The sequence below is a fragment of the Polistes dominula genome, unplaced genomic scaffold (genome assembly GCF_049000335.1).
Source record: "Polistes dominula isolate Pdom_NZ unplaced genomic scaffold, Pdom_raw_medaka contig_73, whole genome shotgun sequence".
In the NCBI taxonomy this organism is placed as follows: Eukaryota; Metazoa; Arthropoda; class Insecta; order Hymenoptera; family Vespidae; genus Polistes; species Polistes dominula.
The window spans coordinates 6,970,307-6,991,763 of NW_028300951.1; the positions used below are offsets into that span (position 1 = coordinate 6,970,307).

Here is a 21,457-nt window from a genome sequence, read left to right on the forward strand (position 1 = left end):
TAGTATCAATTGATAACACAAGTTCGTCAACCCATCCTATTATCTAAAAATATTGATAAAGATTGATTCGATAAAAATTTTATTTAATATAGATAAACGCTTTTTATATTAAGAGAGTGTTTGGTATTCATTAAGTGTATAGCGCATTTAATATATCGTCGATTAAAAGATAAAGAGAGAAAAACAAAAAGAAAAAAGGTGATGCATTATTAAAAAATATCGAGGATATATATATTTCGTATGAAATTTCTTAATACTACAGAACATAATTCGTTATTAAATCTAAGTATTCATTCAAGCAACGCTATGCGAAACATTTTTTTTTGTTAAATCAATTTTATCAATTATTGTAATTTAACAAAATTTATTCACGCATCTCGTTACTTGCATTTATTATCGTATGGACGGAAATGAAGTTAGCTGTCTTTTTTCTTTTTTATATGTAGTGTTAAAAAATAATAATATTAAATTAAAAAAAAATTAATAATATATATATCATTTTAATCAATGATATTAGGCGCAAATGCATCTTCAACTTTTTATAATATATATATATATAATAGTAATAAATTTTTAAATTATATATTAATTAAATTTCTTACTTCACTGAATCAAAATTCGAATTTATACGGAATGCATATTTACTGATGATATATAAACGTATCTAGTATATATTTTTTTTTTAGTATATATATCTTTGTTATAGAAACTGTTTTAAATTTAGCCCAATATTGCTAATTAAAAAATAATATATAAAAATTATATATATATACTTTATTATATACTTTCTATTCTGTATGTTTCTTTTTTTTAATTTTTTAAATATTTCTAACAATAAAGTTATAAAAAAAATGATGACTACTATTATCGCAATAGTTATCTTGTTAATAAACTACTATTTACACGTGTATTTTTCTTTTCTGCTCTCTAATGATACAAGAACACTTCGGTTAATTAAGTTAGATATATATAAAATCTTATAACAATTAAGATAAGATATATAAATAGCATTACAGAGTTTTTTCTTTTATTCCAAGTTTAACGTGAATCTCTCAGTATTAATAAGGCAATAAGAATTATTTATGCATAAAGGCACCTTAAAAATCGTTTTTTATAAACAGGAATTGTATCACTTTTAACGTTTAGTTAAAATATATGTATATGTATATAGCTATAATATAAAAGATTAAAGATAAAATAATAATCTGTTATCAATCACTACAAAAATTGTAAATATCTGTAATGCTGTCTATATAACTTCTCTATCTCGAGATATAATGTTTGATTAATACCGATATAAAAATGTCATTCTTATTTTGATAAATTTCTTTGTTTTCTCTTAAGATTTTCTTTTCCGATAAATGTTATAATCATATTTTGTTTTCATGTTCCTAAATAAACACATTGATTGCCATACAAGTTTTACATGTTTTGGCAGCGGTCATAGATGAATAACGTGACAATTAATGTGTTTTAAGTTCAAAAATTGCCTTTTGACCAATACTGTATTTTGTTGTTTATCATTACTCTTTTTTTATAGTCTAAATATAAAAAATTCATATATATATAAATATCTATATATAAATTTATAAATGTATAAATAATCTTTCAGATCTTTCTAACAAACTTTATAGTCATATGTATTAAGGAATGATTTAAGATGAATCTAAAATTGCAATAATTTGCATTCGAATAAAGCGAATAATTAATCTTAGAAAAATTCAATTACGATTTAAGCGTAATTGAAGGCTCTTAGTAGTATTACTAAAAATATGCCAAAACTAGCATTTGGAATATTATTTACTGCGCTACTTCGAAAAGCAGCGGCATCACCCATTTGAAATGTATGCGCAGGACTAGACATATGTCCATCACCACCATTACTAAATGCGAGAACTCTCAAATGGTAGGCTTTGCCAGGGCTCAGATTAGTAATATCAGCTTCGAGTTTAGAACCACCAGGGATAATGGTATCATTTGCAGTACTCATGTCTTGATCAACCTCCCATACACGTATTTTATATCCTATTAATGGTTCCTCTTCCAAGCTTGGTTGTACATAACGCCATACAACCCTAACCGTTGATGGATTAACGCCAAAAACGTGAACAGAAGAGGGAGGTTTCTGCGGTGCTTTACGATAAGTTCTTTCTAAATAGCGTTCACTTTCTGGACCTTCCCCGGCTGAATTATAGGCCATTACTTTTACGTAGTAGTAAGTATCAGGTTGTAATCCCACGACAAGTGACCATGGTCTTGTAGTACGAGAAAGGTAATATACGGAATCCTCTTCTTTATTACTTTCTTTCCAATACTTTATCCTATGACCGGTTAATTTACCTCGAACTTTTAAACGAGTTTGGTCAATGGGTGCCCAGCTAACGTTTAAACTTGTACTGTTGAAACCATGAGCAACTACTTGTTGTGGTGCTACTTGCGGCATATCTTCAGCACTATAGATCGTATGTATTTCGGAAACCGGTCCCGGACCAATATCATTTAATGATTGAACTTTAATTTCGTATTCAGTATAATAAAATTCATGTTGAATTTGAACCACACATATACCAATGTTGCCGTATTCTTTTAATAATAATGATTGAAATTCGGTTTCGTGACCCTTACGACGCCAGAAAACTTTATAATGAACTTCAGGACCGTTTTGATCAGACGGAGGTAAGGGTGTCCATGTCATCGTAAGATCTCCTATTTTTCCACCTCCTCCACCAATGTTACTTGGTGGTTTAGTAGGTCTATCTGGTGGTGAGCTATATTGAGGAGAAGGCATTGATGGTAATCCATATCCTAGTTCGTTAAAAGCTGATATACGAAATTCGTAAGTTGTGAAAGGATTTAATATGTTTTTGATGAATGCTTCTTTACGACCATTGTATCTATCAACGTCTGTAGCTGTGATATCTATAAAAAAGAATATTATACACACATAGATTTTAGAAAATAAACAGTATTATGTATAAAAAAAAGATTTATACATACTTTCTATCAGATTAAACCATGTATGATTCCAATTTGTTCTTGCACTAACGGTATACATCAAAATTGGTCTACCATTCAGTGCACCATCGGTCCAACGCAACGTTGCTGATGTTTTAACTATATTAAAAACTTGTACACCTCCCGGTGGGCCAGGTGGTCCTTCCACAATTACAATTGTTTTACTAGAAATTTTACTAACTGTACTTTTAACTATGCATTCGTATTCTCCAGCTTCGCTAAGAGTCGCATTAATGATATTTAATGTACCACCATAAATATTTAGTCTTGGATTGTTACGAACATCTTTTTCCCTGATACGTATACCGTTGTGCGTCCATAAATACGCAACGTCTAGCATCTCATCGTTATCTGCTAAACAGTACAACGTTTGATTTTGATTTACAGCAATAATAATACGCTGCGGTAATGATTCTACCAATCGTGGACTACCTGCAATATTTACAATAAATTAATATACGATTTACATGAACCTGTAAGATTAAAATTAGGAATATATTGATGTCAGCATGACTATTTAATTTATAATTTAACTATTTTATTTCTTACGTAATACAATAAGTCGTCCTCGAGTTTCATCACTTCCATATTCATTTGTAGCGGTACAAACGTAAGTTCCTTCGTCGTCTCGTGAAACTGGTTTGATCACTAGACTTCCTTTATTAAGAATTTTTCGCCTACCACCGGCACCAATCACATTACCATCTTTCTTCCATACAAACTTTGGTCTTGGCGCAGCTTCGGGATCACAAATTATGGTAATGTTACCTCCTTCTGCTGCATATGTTTCTGGCTCCATAGGACGTTTTTTAAAAGATGGTTTTAATGCTGCAACATTATTGATTGAATTAAAATTATTTTATTTTAAAAATAGTTTTTCAAATTTCTATTAGAAAGATAACGTACATAAAACTCTTAGTTGAGCTGATGAATATTTAGTTTTTAGTTGATTTTTAGCGCGACATTGATACATAGCCTGATCTGTATCCGGATCTAATCGCGATATTCTTAAAACATTGTCCTGAATAAGGTAACGATCTCTATCTTCTGGTGGAATGGTATTGTTATCTAATAACTCTCCATTTCTAAACCAATTGTATGTTACATCCGGAATACCAAAAGCTTCGCAAGTCCAAATTAACTCTCCATTATTGTCCATATGTTTGTCCAATAATGGTATAGTAAAATTAGGAGCAGCTTGGATAGATAATCTTACAGAATTTTCAATAGAGTGTCTATCGTTATTTGCCCTACAAACATATTCTCCTTGATCTTCTACACGTACGTATGGTATAATCAATACACGATTGTAACTCATTGTGTATGCGTTTCTTGGCAAGGAACCACCTCTTCTTGTCCAATTATATGAAGGAATTGGACTAAAAAATAATTTCATTTTATAAGTAATTGATAAACTAAAAAATAGATTGTTCATAATAATTATACGTACTATCCAAACGCTATACACTCCAATCTGACTTCTTCACCAGCTACTGGTGCTTCTGGGAACGCCTTTGGAAAGTTATTCGGAAATTTTAATTGTTGAAATGATGCTACAAATCAAAAAACAAAATTCTCTTAATATTAACAAAATTAATTTTCTTATGAGGACTTTTTAAAATTAATATATGACTGAAAAATAATTACAATGAGGATCAACTCTTAATGGAAAAAATGGTCCATTGCGTCCTGTATTGGATGCTTCACTCTGAACGTTACACGAATAATTGCCTCTATCGATTGTTTCCAAAGCAGAAAAGTAAAGAGCGCCGTCGTACGATACAAATACTCGTTTATCTTCTTCTACGAAATTTGGGAAATATTCACGTGCCCAATTATATTTAACACCGGGAAAATGTTGTGGCGGATCGCAATAAATTGCTTTGCCCCAATTTTGGTCGCCTCGTTCTTCTGAACGTTTTAAATTAAATTCCAAAATATATCCAAAAGAAAGTTCTACACTTTCCGACATAATAGTTCCAAACGTATTGGTTGCTTTGCAATGATAAGTACCTCGATCTTCTGTCTGTATTAATAGTTAATTTATTACATTAATATATTTTTTTAAATGTCTTGTATTAACAAAGATGAATTTATGTAAAAGATAAAAAGAAAATATCTCACTTGTTCTGGGTCAAAAATAATAAGCGTACCACCGCTTATGGTATATCTAGTGTTCAATAAAGGATCGATCCTCGATGCTATTAATCTATCATTTTCATATTCCTCTTTGAACCACTCATAAGTTGGTGTAGGGTAACCACCAGCGAAACAACTCAAAGAAACTTCGTTGGTTGTTCTTCTATTTGACAAGTCGAATACTGTACTGACGGGCTGCTTGATAAAATATGGTCCTCTGGGAACTTTTAAAGGATCAACAATATGAACACCGTATTCATAAGTACGATCATCTTCGACTAAATTATATAAATTAGAAATAGGTGCTTCGCAAATGTACAATAATTTGTCTATTCCTGTAACTTTTTCGAATCCCCAACGTTGCAAATTATTGTGATAAGAGTACGTCAAGTAATCTTTTCCAAAAATATTATCAGCTGGTTCAGGTAAGAATGCATTGTCCATGTTAGTTAACTGTGTATTGTCTGCTTCATTAATCCAAGCTCCGCCTTGATATTTAATACCAGTATACCACTGACGATGCTGCGGATCTTGCCATAGTAATTGATGTAGTATAAATCCATGCTCTTCCAACGAATTAATCGTTAGTAAATCACTTTGATAAGCTTGACAATTCCTTCTTGCATCTTCTCGTGCTTTTATGGGACTTTTTATGAAACGATAACAAGATTCTTGAAATCTAACCCAATTCTGAGGACACTTATGATTTTCTTCATTATAAAATGCATTTTGTGTTAATACGATATTCGTAGTTCCAAGTGTGCAAAAAAGAAGCAATAACCAATTAATATGCATTCTCATTTTATAGCCTACAGAAAAGTAAACGTTTTAGATTTAAATTTGTTGTAATAAATGACATTTAAATTCTGCACAAATGTAAAGGATTATTTTAGAATATTAAAAAATATAAATTTCGGACCTGATGCGTGATTTAAATGATAGGAATTCAATGTTTGACATCGACAAAGCCAGGGTGTGGCTCACGATGACTGTAATTAAGAAAATGGAAATTTTAACCTATTTTATTCAATACGATTATAAATCACACTAAAAATAACCTTAAAAACTTACGATTATTCTTGTCCTTTTTATCTATTCAGTGTGTCTTTTTATATTTTTATAATTTACATTTCTCTTATACACTTTTATTGCACGTTAATAACAAAAATTAGATGATACGATCTAAAACAACACAATGGCTACATACACGGCGTCCCGCTCAATGAATATAGTAAAAACGAGACTATATCGAAATCGCTATTATCGATATTCGATTTTCGATACATTACAATTTCGAATTACGAATTTGCGAAATACTTTGTTTTATGTTTAATACTTTTTTTGAACATAACTTAATTGATTATTTTTATTTATTATTACGATCATGAATAATGATTAATCCTATTTTTTTATATATCAATAAATAATTAATGAAATTATCTACAATATAGTTTCAGTTCTTTACAAATCTTATTTTCTTTTCTAACAATAACGATATAAAAATATGTTTGTCTGGAACTATATATTTATGTATAAAAATATAAGAAATCTTAAAAGTATAAAGGGGTTCCAAGCTAGGACGGAACTAGTGAAAGATACGAATAATAATTTTGTTTCAGATGTAATAAAGATATTAAACACGTGGAAAAACTATTTTGATCGGTTATTAAATGTAGAATCCGAGAACAACCAGGAAAATGAGAATTTCGAGTTCCAAACAGCAGAACCTACCCTAGTAGCACAAAATATTGAAAAATATTGAATACATGTGTATTTAATATTAAAAAGAGATTCAATGTCTTTTTGGGAGGACAGTATTAGAAGGGATCTGAAAGAAATAGGATATGAAAATCGCGAATGAAAGGATCGCGCGCAGGGACGGAACAATAGCGGGATTTGGTATTTGCGACAATGAACTTTCGAGTTCCTAATGCAAACTAAAAATAACAATAATAATAAAAGCATAAACTTTGGAACAGGTATCACGTATGACGACTAGAGAACAAATACATTGTTGGAGCGCATTTGGAGGTTCTTCAACTCTATATCTTTTTCGTACATTGGCAGCACTTCCTAAAGCGGCCAAGATGCGCCATCTAATGGTCCTTTTGGACCTTACCAAATCGTGAAATTAAACTAGCATTTGGAATTTCATTTCTAACGCTACTTCGAAAACCAGTGGGATCCCCCATTTGAAAAGTATGCACAGGACTAGACATATGTCCATCACCACCATTACTAAATGCGAGTACTCTCAAATGGTAAGCTTTGCCAGGATTTAGATTATTGATATAAGATTCGAGTTTAGAACCACCAGGGATAATAGTATCATTGGCAGTACTAATGTCTTGATCAATCTCCCATACACGTATTTTATATCCTATAAATGGTTCCTCTTCCAAGCTTGGTTGCCCATAACGCCATACAACCCTAATCGTTGATGGATTAACGCCAAAGACGTGAACAGAAGAGGGAGGTTTCTGCGGTGCTTTACGATAAGTTCTTTCTAAATAGCGTTCACTTTCTGGACCTTCCCCGGCTGAATTATAGGCCATTACTTTTACGTAGTAGTAAGTATCAGGTTGTAATCCCACGACAAGTGACCATGGTCTTGTAGAACGAGAAAGGTAATATACGGAATCCTCTTCTTTATTACTCTCTTTCCAATACTTTATCCTATGACCGATTAATTTACCTCCAACTTTTAAACGAGTTTGTTCAATGGGTGCCCAACTAACGTTCAAACTTGTACTGTTGAAACCATGAGCAACTACTTGTTGTGGTGCTACTTGCGGCATATCTTCAGCACTATAGATCGTATGTATTTCGGAAACCGGTCCCGGACCAATATCATTTAATGATTGAACTTTAATTTCGTATTCAGTATAATAAAATTCATGTTGAATTTAAACCACACATATACCAATGTTGCCGTATTCTTTTAATAATAATGATTGGAATTCGGTTTCGTGACCCTTACGACGCCAGAAAACTTTATAATGAACTTCAGGACCATTTTGATCAGACGGAGGTAAGGGTGTCCATGTCATCGTAAGATCTCCTATTTTTCCACCTCCTCCACCAATGTTACTTGGTGGTTTAGTAGGTCTATCTGGTGGTGAGCTATATTGAGGAGAAGGCATTGATGGTAATCCATATCCTAGTTCGTTAAAAGCTGATATACGAAATTCGTAAGTTGTGAAAGGATTTAATATGTTTTTGATGAATGCTTCTTTACGACCATTGTATCTATCAACGTCTGTAGCTGTGATATCTATAAAAAAGAATATTATACACACATAGATTTTAGAAAATAAACAGTATTATGTATAAAAAAAAAGATTTATACATACTTTCTATCAGATTAAACCATGTATGATTCCAATTTGTTCTTGCACTAACGGTATACACCAATATTTGTCTACCATTCAGTGCACCATCGGTCCAACGCAACGTTGCTGATGTTTTAACTATATTAAAAACTTGTACACCTCCCGGTGGGCCAGGTGGTCCTTCCACAATTACAATTGTTTTACTTGAAATTTTACTAACTGTACTTTTAACTATGCATTCGTATTCTCCAGCTTCGCTAAGAGTCGCATTAATGATATTTAATGTACCACCATAAATATTTAGTCTTGGATTGTTACGAACATCTTTTTCTCTGATACGTATACCGTTGTGCGTCCATAAATACGCAACGTCTAGCATCTCATCGTTATCTGCTAAACAGTACAACGTTTGATTTTGATTTACAGCAATAATAATACGCTGCGGTAATGATTCTACCAATCGTGGACTACCTGCAATATTTACAATAAATTAATATACGTTTTATATGAACCTGTAAGATTAAAATTAGGAATATATTGATGTCAGCATGACTATTTAATTTATAATTTAACTATTTTATTTCTTACGTAATACAATAAGTCGTCCTCGAGTTTCATCACTTCCATATTCATTTGTAGCGGTACAAACGTAAGTTCCTTCGTCGTCTCGTGAAACTGGTTTGATCACTAGACTTCCTTTATTAAGAATTTTTCGCCTACCACCGGCACCAATCACATTACCATCTTTCTTCCATACAAACTTTGGTCTTGGCGCAGCTTCGGGATCACAAATTATGGTAATGTTACCTCCTTCTGCTGCATATGTTTCTGGCTCCATAGGACGTTTTTTAAAAGATGGTTTTAATGCTGCAACATTATTGATTAAATAAAAATTATTTTATTTTAAAAATAGTTTTTCAAATTTCTATTAGAAAGATAACGTACATAAAACTCTTAGTTGAGCTGATGAATATTTAGTTTTTAGTTGATTTTTAGCACGACATTGATACATAGCCTGATCTGTATCCGGATCTAATCGCGATATTCTTAAAACATTGTCCTGAATAAGGTAACGATCTCTATCTTCTGGTGGAATGGTATTGTTATCTAATAACTCTCCATTTCTAAACCAATTGTATGTTACATCCGGAATACCAAAAGCTTCGCAAGTCCAAATTAACTCTCCATTATTGTCCATATGTTTGTCCAATAATGGTATAGTAAAATTAGGAGCAGCTTGGATAGATAATCTTACAGAATTTTCAATAGAGTGTCTATCGTTATTTGCCCTACAAACATATTCTCCTTGATCTTCTACACGTACGTATGGTATAATCAATACACGATTGTAACTTATTGTGTATGCGTTTCTTGGTAAGGAATCACCGCTTCTTGTCCAACTATATGATGGAATTGGACTGAAAAATAATTTTATTTTATAAATATTTGATAATCTAAAAAATAGATTGTTTCATAATAACAATCAACTATGTTGATTGTTATGTATTGTTAATGTGACATAATAACAATAAACTATACTTACTATCCAAACGCTATACACTCCAACCTGACTTCTTCACCAGCTACTGGTGCTTCAGGGAACGCCTTTGGAAAGTTTTTTGGAAATTTTAATTGTTGATATGATGCTACAAATAAAAAAACAAAATTCTTTTAATATTAACAAAATTAATTTTCTTATGAGGACTTATTAAATTTAATATATGACTGAAAAATAATTACAATGATGATCAACCCTTAACGGAAAGAATGGTCCATTACGTCCTGTATTTGATGCTTCACTTTGAACGTTACAGGAATAATGGCCTCTGTCGATTGTTTCCAACGCGGAAAAGTAAAGAGTGCCATCGTAGGATACAAATACACGTTTATCTTCTTCCACGAAATTTGGAAAATATTCACGTACCCAATAATATTTAACACCGGGAAAATGTTGTGGCGGATCGCAATAAATTGCTTTGCCCCAATTTTGGTCACCTCGTTCTTCTGAACGTTTTAAATTAAATTCCAAAATATATCCAAAAGAAAGTTCTACACTTTCCGACATAATAGTTCCAAACGTATTGGTTGCTTTGCAATGATAAGTACCTCGATCTTCTGTCTGTATTAATAGTTAATTTATTACATTAATATATTTTTTTTTAAATGTCTTGTATTAACAAAGATGAATTTATGTAAAAGATAAAAAGAAAATATCTCACTTGTTCTGGGTCAAAAATAATAAGCGTACCACCGCTTATGGTATATCTAGTGTTCAATAAAGGATCGATCCTCGATGCTATTAATCTATCATTTTCATATTCCTCTTTGAACCACTCATAAGTTGGTGTAGGGTAACCACCAGCGAGACAACTCAAAGAAACTTGGTTGGTCGTTTCTCTATTTGACAAGTCGAATACTGTACTGACGGGCTGCTTGATAAAATATGGTCCTCTGGGAACTTTTAAAGGATCAACAATATGTACACCGTATTCATAAGTACGATCATCTTCGACTAAATTATATAAATTAGAAATAGGTGCTTCGCAAATGTACAATAATTTGTCTATTCCTGTAACTTTTTCGAATCCCCAACGTTGCAAATTATTGTGATAAGAGTACGTCAAGTAATCTTTTCCAAAAATATTATCAGCTGGTTCAGGTAAGAATGCATTGTCCATGTTAGTTAACTGTGTATTGTCTGCTTCATTAATCCAAGCTCCGCCTTGATATTTAATACCAGTATACCACTGACGATGCTGCGGATCTTGCCATAGTAATTGATGTAGTATAAATCCATGCTCTTCCAACGAATTAATCGTTAGTAAATCACTTTGATAAGCTTGACAATTCCTTCTTGCATCTTCTCGTGCTTTTATGGGACTTTTTATGAAACGATAACAAGATTCTTGAAATCTAACCCAATTCTGAGGACACTTATGATTTTCTTCATTATAAAATGCATTTTGTGTTAATACGATATTCGTAGTTCCAAGTGTGCAAAAAAGAAGCAATAACCAATTAATATGCATTCTCATTTTATAGCCTACAAATAAACGAAATATTTGAAATTTAAATTTATGGAAATAAATTATTTGTAAGAATCTGCACAAATGTAAAGGATTATTTTAGAATATTAAAAGAAATAAATAGAATTTAGAATATTCGTAATATTGGAACTATAGTCGTCCGGGATAAAATTTTTGGACTGGTCATCATCTTTAGGTATTTAGCATCGATCATAATTCAGACAAATTAAATAAACGAGGAACTTAAGAAAAGAATTAATTTAAGTAATGCATGCTTTTGTTCGGTCAGTAAATTACTTAGCTCGCGAGTTCTGTCTTGGCGAATAAAAATTAGAATATACAGGATGATCATGCTACCGGTAGTCCTTTATGGTAGCAACCCTTATGGTGGTCTCTTACATTACGGGACGGAAGGAAATGTATGGTTTTCAAAAATAAAGTTTTTCGTAATATTTTTGGTGCAAAACGCCAATAGAAAACAGCCGAATGGAGGAAAATTCATAACGTAGAAGTACATTGACTGTACAACTAACTGGACATCATTAACGTTGTAAAATCACGTCGATTAACCCATTACTTGCCAATGGCCTTTTTTTGGGACGCATTTTCAAATATTTTTGAAGCGAAAACTTGTTTAGAAGTTTTGTGTATTGTAGTCTTTACATAAGATTCGACCATCTGAAAAATTTAAGGGGTACCGCTTGTGTGAACGCTTAAAAAAAGGTAATTTTTCGGAATTCTAAAAAATAGAAAACTACTATATAATAGAGAATACTACCTAAATAAACTACTATGAAATAGAAGAACTACTGCATGGAATATTTTAATTTATTAATGTGATATTTGTGGATATGTAATAAATGTATGGCAATATTTTTGGACCAAAATTTGAAAATTAGGCGAGTTATTCGCAGTCTTTCAAGGTCCAAAAGAAAGTCACCCCATTGCAGCAGTTATAGTGATCTTCACAGTACATGAAATCAAAAAAACCGAAAAGTATATTAAACTAGAAGGAATTTCTCGTACCATGAACCTCGATCGAAACGAAAAATTGAAATTTAACAGAATGGCGGAGTAAAATTAAATACATACATTTTTAATAATTAATAATATTGAATAATAATGTATCTTTTAGAACGATTTTTGAAGAGGAAATTTCGATAGAATCGTTGTGATTCAATACTCGATGAAACGAAAAAAATATACCTTATTTTTTAAAAGTATACTTTAATTTTTGTTTTCTTAGTATACCTTATTATATTCCATCAATGTCCCAAAAATGGGACAGGCAGTAATTTTTATATGTAAATAAAAAAAAAACAATTGTTGCAAAAATAGTTCTATTTTGTTAGTATGAATAACATTAGGCAGTTAATTTAATTTTTTTTTTGCATTTTCTTATTGTGGCGAGTAATGGGTTAAGATGGTTAAGCATGCAGCAGGCATGGGGGATGATTTAGTATTTGCGGCAATGAATTTTCAAATTCCTAACGCCAATTAATAATAATAATTACAATTAAAATAAACTTAAAAACTTACGATTGTACTCGTGCTTTTTATCTTCGGAACGTGTTCGATATTGATAAGAAAATTGACTATATTAAGTGGTTGAAAAAAAACTAATTTTATTCAGAAAAAATTTCACAGAGAGTGGTAACGACGAGAGATTCGAACGAAATAATCGAGGCGAGTGGTTGCTTCGCGCTTCCGGTGTGTGAAGGAACCAGGATTTACTATTAAGAGAGTCAGGAAATAGTGGAGCGCTACTAGCGGCTTCTTCCGCTGATGCTTGTGCTGCTCTCTGGAGTTACTAGCAGGAGATTAGACGCCACATATCTATCCAGTGTCCCTTTTTAAAGTGAAAATTTCTTTAGTATGGAGGTGATTTGAAAAAATAAAAATAAAACTGCAGCGATAAAGCGCAGCGATGCAACGGCCAACTAAAAAAACGTATAGCAAATTATTCAACAGGGTTTCGTATGGTTTCACCTACTGCTTCGCGTTTTAAGACACGAAACAAAAAATAATAAAGCATAAAAAAAGGAAAAAAAAACATGAGTGCATATCACACAAGTTAGAAGTGAGACCTTCAAATAAATAAATTTCGAGGATAATTTATTATATAATATTATTATAATATTATTTGTACTTTTAATTTGTAATTATTTATTTAATTATTAATTTAATTATAAAAATGCGCGCCTGTACGAATGCAACCCTTCAGACACACTTTGAAAATGTGTAGAGGGTTTCTCTATAGTAAAGATAATATTAGACTGAATTTGTTTTATGATCTTTATTGTTAGGATGCGACTTGCTTTTCTTTCTTGTACACTTCTCGACGGCTACGCACAGACTGTACTCGTCTGGTGACCACACTTGCTAGCGTGGTTCCCTAGCCTTCTAGTAACTTAGATGGCGCGACCATCGGTCGTACCGCTACATTACTCCCTTCGGAGCATTTTTCTTATTACATAAAATGCGAAACTTAAAATTATAGATGTTTACAAGTGTATAAAAATATAAAAATATATAAAGATATATAAAAATATTGCATTATCTCTATCCTAACCTAATAAGTTTTAATTGGTACATACGAATCGGTATTGCAATCTTTTTCGACAAACGCTGGTTTTAGTCTTTCTATAGATACATTTATATGTTTTCCTTTATAGTTAATTTTGAAAATATTATCTGTAAGTCTTTGTATAATTTCGTATGGACCTTCGTAAGGTGCTTCTAATGGTTTTTTTACAGCGTCGACCCTTAAGAATATGTGCGTACATGTATACAACCTATCCTGAATAAAATGTTTCTTTTTGATATGGTGTGCTGTGGGTATCGGTCTGATTTGCCTTATATGTTGTCTTAATTTTTCTAGGAATATGTGTGGATCTTGTAATAGCTCTTCGCTGAGGAAAAATTCTCCTGGTAGTCTGATGTTTTCACCATATACCAATTCCGCAGCTGAAGCTTTTATATCTTCTTTTAGACTTGTGCGTAGACCAAGGAGCACTGTTGGTAATATTCCTACCCAGTCTTTTTCTTCGTGGCACATTATTGCTGCTTTAAGTGATCTATGCCATCTTTCTATCATTCCATTTGATGCAGGGTGATATGCTGTTGTTCTAATTCTTTTCGCTCCGACTAATTTGGTTAATGCTTCAAATAGTTGACTTTCAAATTGTGTTCCTTGATCCGTTGTAATTGTAATAGGAGAACCAAATCTCGAAATCCACTGCGAATAGAATGTTGTTGCCACTGTATCTGCTGAGGTATCTGGCATTGGAATTGCTTCTGGCCATCGAGTAAACCTATCGATCATAGTTAGGCAGTATCTCATATTTTTAATCGTTGGTAATGGACCTATTATATCTATGTGCACATGTTCGAAACGTCCTTGTGGTACTTCTATTTTCGAAGGTACCTGTTTGTTATGACGGCTTATTTTGCACTTTTGGCATGCTAAACATGTACTTGACCATTCTGCAATATCTTTGTTCATCTTTGGCCACATGAAGCTTTTTCCTATAAGGTGTTTTGTTACTCTGCCGCTGGGATGTGACAAATTGTGTACGTTCTTAAAAATCTGCCTCCGTAAAGAGACTGGAACGTATGGTCTTATGCTTTTTCCTACTATGTCGCCATATATGTATTTATCAGAGCTATCGAGGAAAATCTTCTGCAGGTTCCATTTTTCTTCTGCCAAAATATTCTTTAGTTCGTCATCCTCTTGTTGCTTTGCCATTAGCTCTTCTGTTGATACTAGGACTGGCATGTCTATGGTTTCCAGTCTTGACATAGCGTCAGCTGCCACATTGTCCTTTCCAGCAACGTAAACAATTTTGGAAGTAAACTGTCCTACGTAATCCAACTGTCTGGCTTGTCTTGGGCTTGCTTTGTCCGTATTTTGCTTAAAGGCGTATGACAGTGGTTTATGGTCAGTCTCTACTATTAATTCTCTTCCTTCGACAAAATACCTAAAAAACTTTAAACTTTTATAAATAGCTAACAATTCCCTATCATACACACTATATCTAATTTGCGCTTTTTCTAGTTTCCTTGAGAAATATCCTAGTGGTTCCCATTTGTTATCACAGAGTTGTTCTAACACTGCTCCAATTGCGTTATCGGAAGCATCAGTCTTTAATTTTAATATCGCTTTTTCTTTTGGGTATGCCAATAATGTTGCTGTGGCAATTGCTTCTTTGGCTTTTTTGAACGCTTCTTCCGCTGCTTGATTCCATTCTATCAGTCTTTTGTCGTGCTTCTTGGCACCTACCATATATTTGTTAAGTGGATCAAGCCATTCTGCAGCCTTTGGTAAGAACCTCCTATAAAAATTCACTACCCCAAGGAAACGTCGCATATCTGAAACAGTCTTTGGTTTTGTATAGTTTTGTATAGCGTGGACTCGCTCATCCAACGGCGCTATACCCTTATTATCTATCTTATAACCTAAGTAGTTTACGCTATTTTGAAAAAAATTGCACTTTGAAATGTTTATTGTTAGTCCATATTGCCTAAGTCTATCGAATATTGCACGCAGATGTTTTTCATGGGATTCCTTATTTTTAGACGCTACAATTATGTCATCTATGTAACAGGCACAAAAATCTAATTTGCTTAATACTATGTTCATAAACCTTTGGAACGTTTGCGCCGCGTTACATAAACCGAAAGGCATCACTGTGTATTCGTACAGACCAAAAGGTGTGATTACCGCTGTTTTTTCTATGTCTTCCTCAGCCAACGGAATTTGATGATATGCTCTAGACAAGTCTATTGTAGAAAATATGTTACAGTCGCGAAATTGTTGCGTGACGTCGTGTACATGTGGAATGGGGTACCTGTCTGGTACCGTAACGCTATTTAATCGCCTATAATCTCCACATGGCCTCCATTCGCCGTTTTTCTTTGGTACCATATGCAGAGGGCTCGCCCATTGACTCTTGGACGGGCGACAGATTCCTTCGTTGACTAGTTGCTGAAATTCGGCTTGTGCGATTCGCAGTTTTTCCGGATTTAGCCTTCTTGCTCTCTCTGCTATTGGAGGACCTTTTGTGATTATATGATGTTTCACCGTGTGGCTGATGGGTTTCCTTGAAGTTGGTTTCGTTAAATCTGCGTATTCCCTAAAAAGTTCTAAATACGGACTATTACGATTAATGGTCAAAATGGTTGGAACGTCAATATTTACTAATTCTGCTTTCCTAGAAAGCAATGTATTGCCGTCCAACAATTTTTTGTTTCTTAAATCAGGTAATAAATTATAAAAATGCAAGAAATCGGCGCCTATTATTGCTTTAGAAACATTCGCTATAATGAATCTCCATGAAAAATCTCGACGAAGTCCAAGATTTAAGTTTAAAAGTTTTTTTCCGTATGTGTCTATTTCTGCACCATTTGCCGCGTATAACTTACACGTATTGTCTTTGGTTTCACTTATCGAAGTACGTGGAATCACTGAGACGTCTGCACCAGTGTCTATCAGAAAACATGCTCCTGTTCTCCTATCATTTACCATGAGGCGCAGGTTTCTCGTCGCGTCGTCAACTGCCTCTATTTGAGACGCTTGTATTAGTTTTCCGAAGGCTTTCTTTTATCCGGGCCTGTCCACTTGCACGGGGGTCTGCACTTCCACGATTGTTCCGCGAATTTCCAGTGGTAATAACATAGGCCGTCATTGTTTCGGTGTCTGCTTGATGATCGGCTTCTACTTCGGGATCTTCCGCGGAAACTTCGGTACCTTCTTCTGCCGCGCATCAATTTTTCCATCTTCTCTGTTAGTTGCGCGATTTCCCGCTTGATTTCCCGCTTGATTTCCGCTACCTCGCTGTTGATTGTTGTTTGAGCGGTACTTCTTATTGGCGCTGCTTCAGTAATGGCGGCCGTTTCCGGCAGACGCTCTCTCCCGAGGATCTTGTCACCCATTTCCGCTAACTTTGCAGGTGACGTAATTTCGTCTGCAATGGCGAGGATCTCTTGTATCCTGGTAGGCATCCTTTGCATCCATAACGTTAGGAGCATTTTTTTCGCTAACACTATCACCTGCTAGGCGTTTCATTTCTCTCCAAAGTTCGGACGGTTTTTTGTCTCCTAACTCAATTCCCATTAACAATCGCCTTAGCCGTTGTTCGTCGGATTTAGTTAGTCTGTGTATTAAGGCTTCCTTTAAATGTGTATACGTACATTGCTCGGGGGGGATGCTAAGATGTCGTGTACCTCTCTTATCAGCGTGGTATCCAAATTCCTTAGCACCGCTGAAAACTTTACGGCATCCGATTTAACGTTGTACGCCGTGAATTCCTTTTCCAACATTACGAACCATAAATTTGGTTCCTCTTTCCAAAAAGCTGGAAGCGTTATATTTCTAAACTCACTGGCGTTGACTTCCTTTGTGTCGGTATCGGCACGGGCCACGTTGGCTTCGCTGGTTGGTTGCGCCATTGTTCTCCCACTTATTATTTTTTCTATTTTAGTTGTTGTATTATTTTTTTATTTTTTTACGCGGACGTTCCCGGGTTTCGGCACCAATTTACTGTAGAGGGTTTCTCTATAGTAAAGATAATATTAGACTGAATTTGTTTTATGATCTTTATTGTTAGGATGCGACTTGCTTTTCTTTCTTGTACACTTCTCGACGGCTACGCACAGACTGTACTCGTCTGGTGACCACACTTGCTAGCGTGGTTCCCTAGCCTTCTAGTAACTTAGATGGCGCGACCATCGGTCGTACCGCTACAAATGTTGCTTGCGAGTGCCATCTGTTGGGACGGAATTATTTTTCAGTCTAAACTATTTATACACGCATGTATTACGGGTTGCCTATCTTTCGGGCAAAACAAAATTCCGTCCAAACAGATGGCGCTCGCAAGCAACATTTTCAAAGTGTGTCTGGAGGGTTGCATCCTTATAGGCGCGCATTTGTATAATTATTAAATAAATAATTAGAAAAAAAGTACAAAATAATATTACAATAATAATATTATATAATAAATTATCTTACTCCAGATAACTATGCACTCGTCTCATTCTCTCGAAACTTGATTTATTAAAGGTTTCACTTTTAACTTGTGTGATCTACACACATGTTTTTTTTTATTTTTTAATAATTTACATTTCTCTTATGCACTTTTATTACATGTTGATCACAAAAATTAGATGATACGATCTAAAACAACACAATGGCTACATACACGGCGTCCCGCTCAATGAATGTAGTAATAACGAGACTATATCGAAATCACTATTATCGATATTCGATTTTCGATACATTACAATTTCGAATTACGAATTTGCGAAATACTTTGTTTTATGTTTAATACTTTTTTTGAACATAATATAATGAATAATGCTATTTTTTGATATATCAATACGATCTATGAATTACAAGTAATAATATCTGAAGTACCGATTTTGAATAATCAAAAAGCTATTATATCGATTATAGCTAACTATGATGGCGCTACTTCTTAAATTTTTAAATCGCATTTTGCATTTCGCGGGATTTAATATTTAATAAATATTTCAAAATAAACATTTGATTTTATAAAACAAGGTTTGCAATAAAACTTAAATCTTTTTCGGAAATATAAAATAGAGTTATTTGTAGATTTTCTTATTCAGAGACTCGTAAAGAAGAAGACTATAATAGTAATTTACGTAAAATGATTTTTTTCAATCAATGAAAGATAAACTATTATAATTCTCGATCACGTAAACTGTGCATTTAGATTTCTATCTGAAATGAAGGCAGTGATCTCTAATGATAGACCGTTCGCAATTACGTCTGACGTTTATTGCATAGAGTATTATCTACGTGCGTAATCAAAGTAGACATTAGTCTCAGTAAACTTTTGAAATTGTGTCTATCTCTGTGTGGAATAGTAAAAAAAGAAAAAAAGATAAAATAATGAAGAAAAAGAGAAAATGGCAATTTAAAAAAATTTATCACAGATAACTAATATAAAAGAAAAGAACACGAAAAAGAGAAAGAGAGAGATTATCTTACAAAGGGAGAGCCATGTTGTCTTTTCCCACCGATTTTTTTTCAATTTTACAGTTTCAGGAGTCCATCAGGATCATCCACTGTGCAAGTAGTAAAACTTAATAAATAATATGATATTGCATGATGTATGGCAATTTTTATATATAGTAAATTTCATGTTAGATGGAAAAATAAATTTTGTGCAGTTTTATTAAAAAAAGAGAAAAGAAAATATAGAAAAAATCTACATGTGCGAGCTGAAATGTTCTGAGCTTAATATACGACAATGAGTTGAAAGGTTTTGAGTTTAGTGTGTAGAATTATAGAGCTGTAGAAAATTTATTTTTCCATTTGAAACAAATTGATATATAAAAATGTATACGTGAAACTTTTCCCTTCTTTTTTTAAACGGTTTAATATTGGGTCTTACTGTTTGCAAGGACAGTGTATGGTCCTTATAAGCTCCTGCAATTGTGTAGAATTTAGAAACAAAATCGGTGACGTGTCAACTTGGCTCTCCCCTTGTTAAATAAATTCACCTACTTTTTTTGTACTTATAAAGACATGAAAATTTCAAATCTGATTTTTTTCAAAAAAATCACTGACGATGCAGCTGTCGCTGCACATATTATAAATAAGATAGGAGTTTACGTTGGTGTGGTCGTTAAGTTTAAGAGAAGAGGACAGACAGTTTGGTGTGAGTTAGAAAATACCTAAGACGAAGAAGAAGAAGAAGAAGAAGAAGTAAATAGCAAAAAAATAAAAATAGAAAAAAAACAAGGAATAACCGATAGGATAATATTCGAATAAATCTAGTGGAATAAAGCGACGTAATTTGGGTGTTAGGAAAGGTAAAGAAAAGTAAGGAAAGGAATAAGAATACGAATAGGAATATATAGAAATAGGAATAAGAATAAGAATAAGGATGAAAGAGAGGTATGAAAAGAAAAAAAAAGAAAAAGAAATGTAAAGGTAAAAGAAGAAGGAATAAAGAAAACGAAGAAATCCGAGGTAAAGAAGGAAGAGTCTGTTAGTGATGTGCAGGCGTGCACAAGTTTTCTTGGGGGATGATTTCGTGCCGAAGTTGAAACAACAGTACGCGACGTATAGAAAGTCGTAGGAAAGGAAGGAAGCTTTTGTAGTAACTGTGGTGGTGTTGGTAATTTAAAGAGAGAGAAAGAGAGAAAGAGAGAAAGAGAGAAAAAAATAAAGCTAGAAAGATAGGAAAAGAAAATAAGAAAAAGAGATAGATATAGAAATAGCGAGGTAAACGAGGAATAAGAAGAAAAAGAAGAAGATGGCGATTGAAGGGCGAAGGAAGGAAAGGAAAGGAGAGGAAAGGAAGGAGAGTTTCAGCGAACCGTGAAATCTTCTTCAGAAGGCGCACTACGCGTTCGACGGGCAATATTTCACGTGGCCATAATGCCCCTCTCTCCGGGTAATAATACCGCACAATTACCGCAGATCTCAAGTTCGCGAAAGAAGGGAAATAAAATCAGCATAAAGTGAGCCACCAAATGGCGCCAGCAGACCTTTAATGAAAGTGGTAGCGCGCTCGTGCGCCCGTCTAAAGAAAGCATCACCGGGGCTCTCCTTACTCCCCCTTATTCCGCCCTCTCCCCGCCTACACCCCCCTTAAATTAATTCACGACGAATTACGTGCGCGCCAGCTGTTCGAACAGTTGTGCTTATTTATGAACCGTCTAAGATCTTCATAGTTTCTTAAACCCGAATTTATCATTATAATTTGTCGTCCTTTTCGCTAATCGTTTTCCTTCTTATCCGTCCCCTTTCCCTCCACATTTTTCTCCTTCACCACCATCCCTAATCTTCCTAATATCTGCCAATTTAACGATCAATTCTTTTCACCCTAAACACGATCGTTAAGATTCCTCGAAATCCTTCGAACGATTCAAAACTTTATCAATTTTTTTACATAATATAATATAATATAA

At 33.6% G+C, this 21,457-nt stretch overlaps 2 protein-coding genes across 2 annotated transcripts; both read right to left on the reverse strand.

Moving 5' to 3' along the window:
* Nucleotides 1-204: 204 nt before the first annotated feature.
* On the reverse strand, nucleotides 205-6,295 carry LOC107069105 (contactin). The gene is made up of 9 exons (XM_089172188.1): nucleotides 6,226-6,295; nucleotides 6,074-6,143; nucleotides 5,140-5,963; nucleotides 4,663-5,041; nucleotides 4,466-4,568; nucleotides 3,922-4,394; nucleotides 3,565-3,843; nucleotides 2,998-3,447; nucleotides 205-2,919 (listed from the first exon to the last, which is right to left on the reverse strand). Exons 3-9 carry the CDS (start codon nucleotides 5,953-5,955, stop codon nucleotides 1,733-1,735), a joined length of 3,687 nt encoding a protein of 1,228 aa, XP_089028314.1. The 5' UTR covers nucleotides 5,956-5,963; nucleotides 6,074-6,143; nucleotides 6,226-6,295; the 3' UTR covers nucleotides 205-1,732.
* Nucleotides 6,296-6,777: 482 nt separating this feature from the next.
* LOC149032680 (contactin-like) lies at nucleotides 6,778-13,624 on the reverse strand. The gene is given in 8 exon segments (XM_089172189.1): nucleotides 6,778-8,428; nucleotides 8,508-8,957; nucleotides 9,075-9,353; nucleotides 9,432-9,904; nucleotides 10,030-10,132; nucleotides 10,227-10,605; nucleotides 10,706-11,529; nucleotides 13,052-13,624. Coding segments are annotated over 7 exon segments (3,678 nt in total). The 5' UTR covers nucleotides 11,522-11,529; nucleotides 13,052-13,624; the 3' UTR covers nucleotides 6,778-7,250.
* Nucleotides 13,625-21,457: the final 7,833 nt, after the last annotated feature.

Coding starts and splice junctions, on each gene's coding strand:
- LOC107069105 (XM_089172188.1), bottom strand. CDS start 5,955: ATGAGAATGCATATTAATTGGTTATTGCTTCTTTTTTGCACACTTGGA. Junction 4,569..4,662: donor ATTAAGAGTTGATCCTCATT/GTAATTATTTTT, acceptor TTTGATTTGTAG/CATCATTTCAACAATTAAAA. Junction 2,920..2,997: donor ATGGTTTAATCTGATAGAAA/GTATGTATAAAT, acceptor TCTTTTTTATAG/ATATCACAGCTACAGACGTT.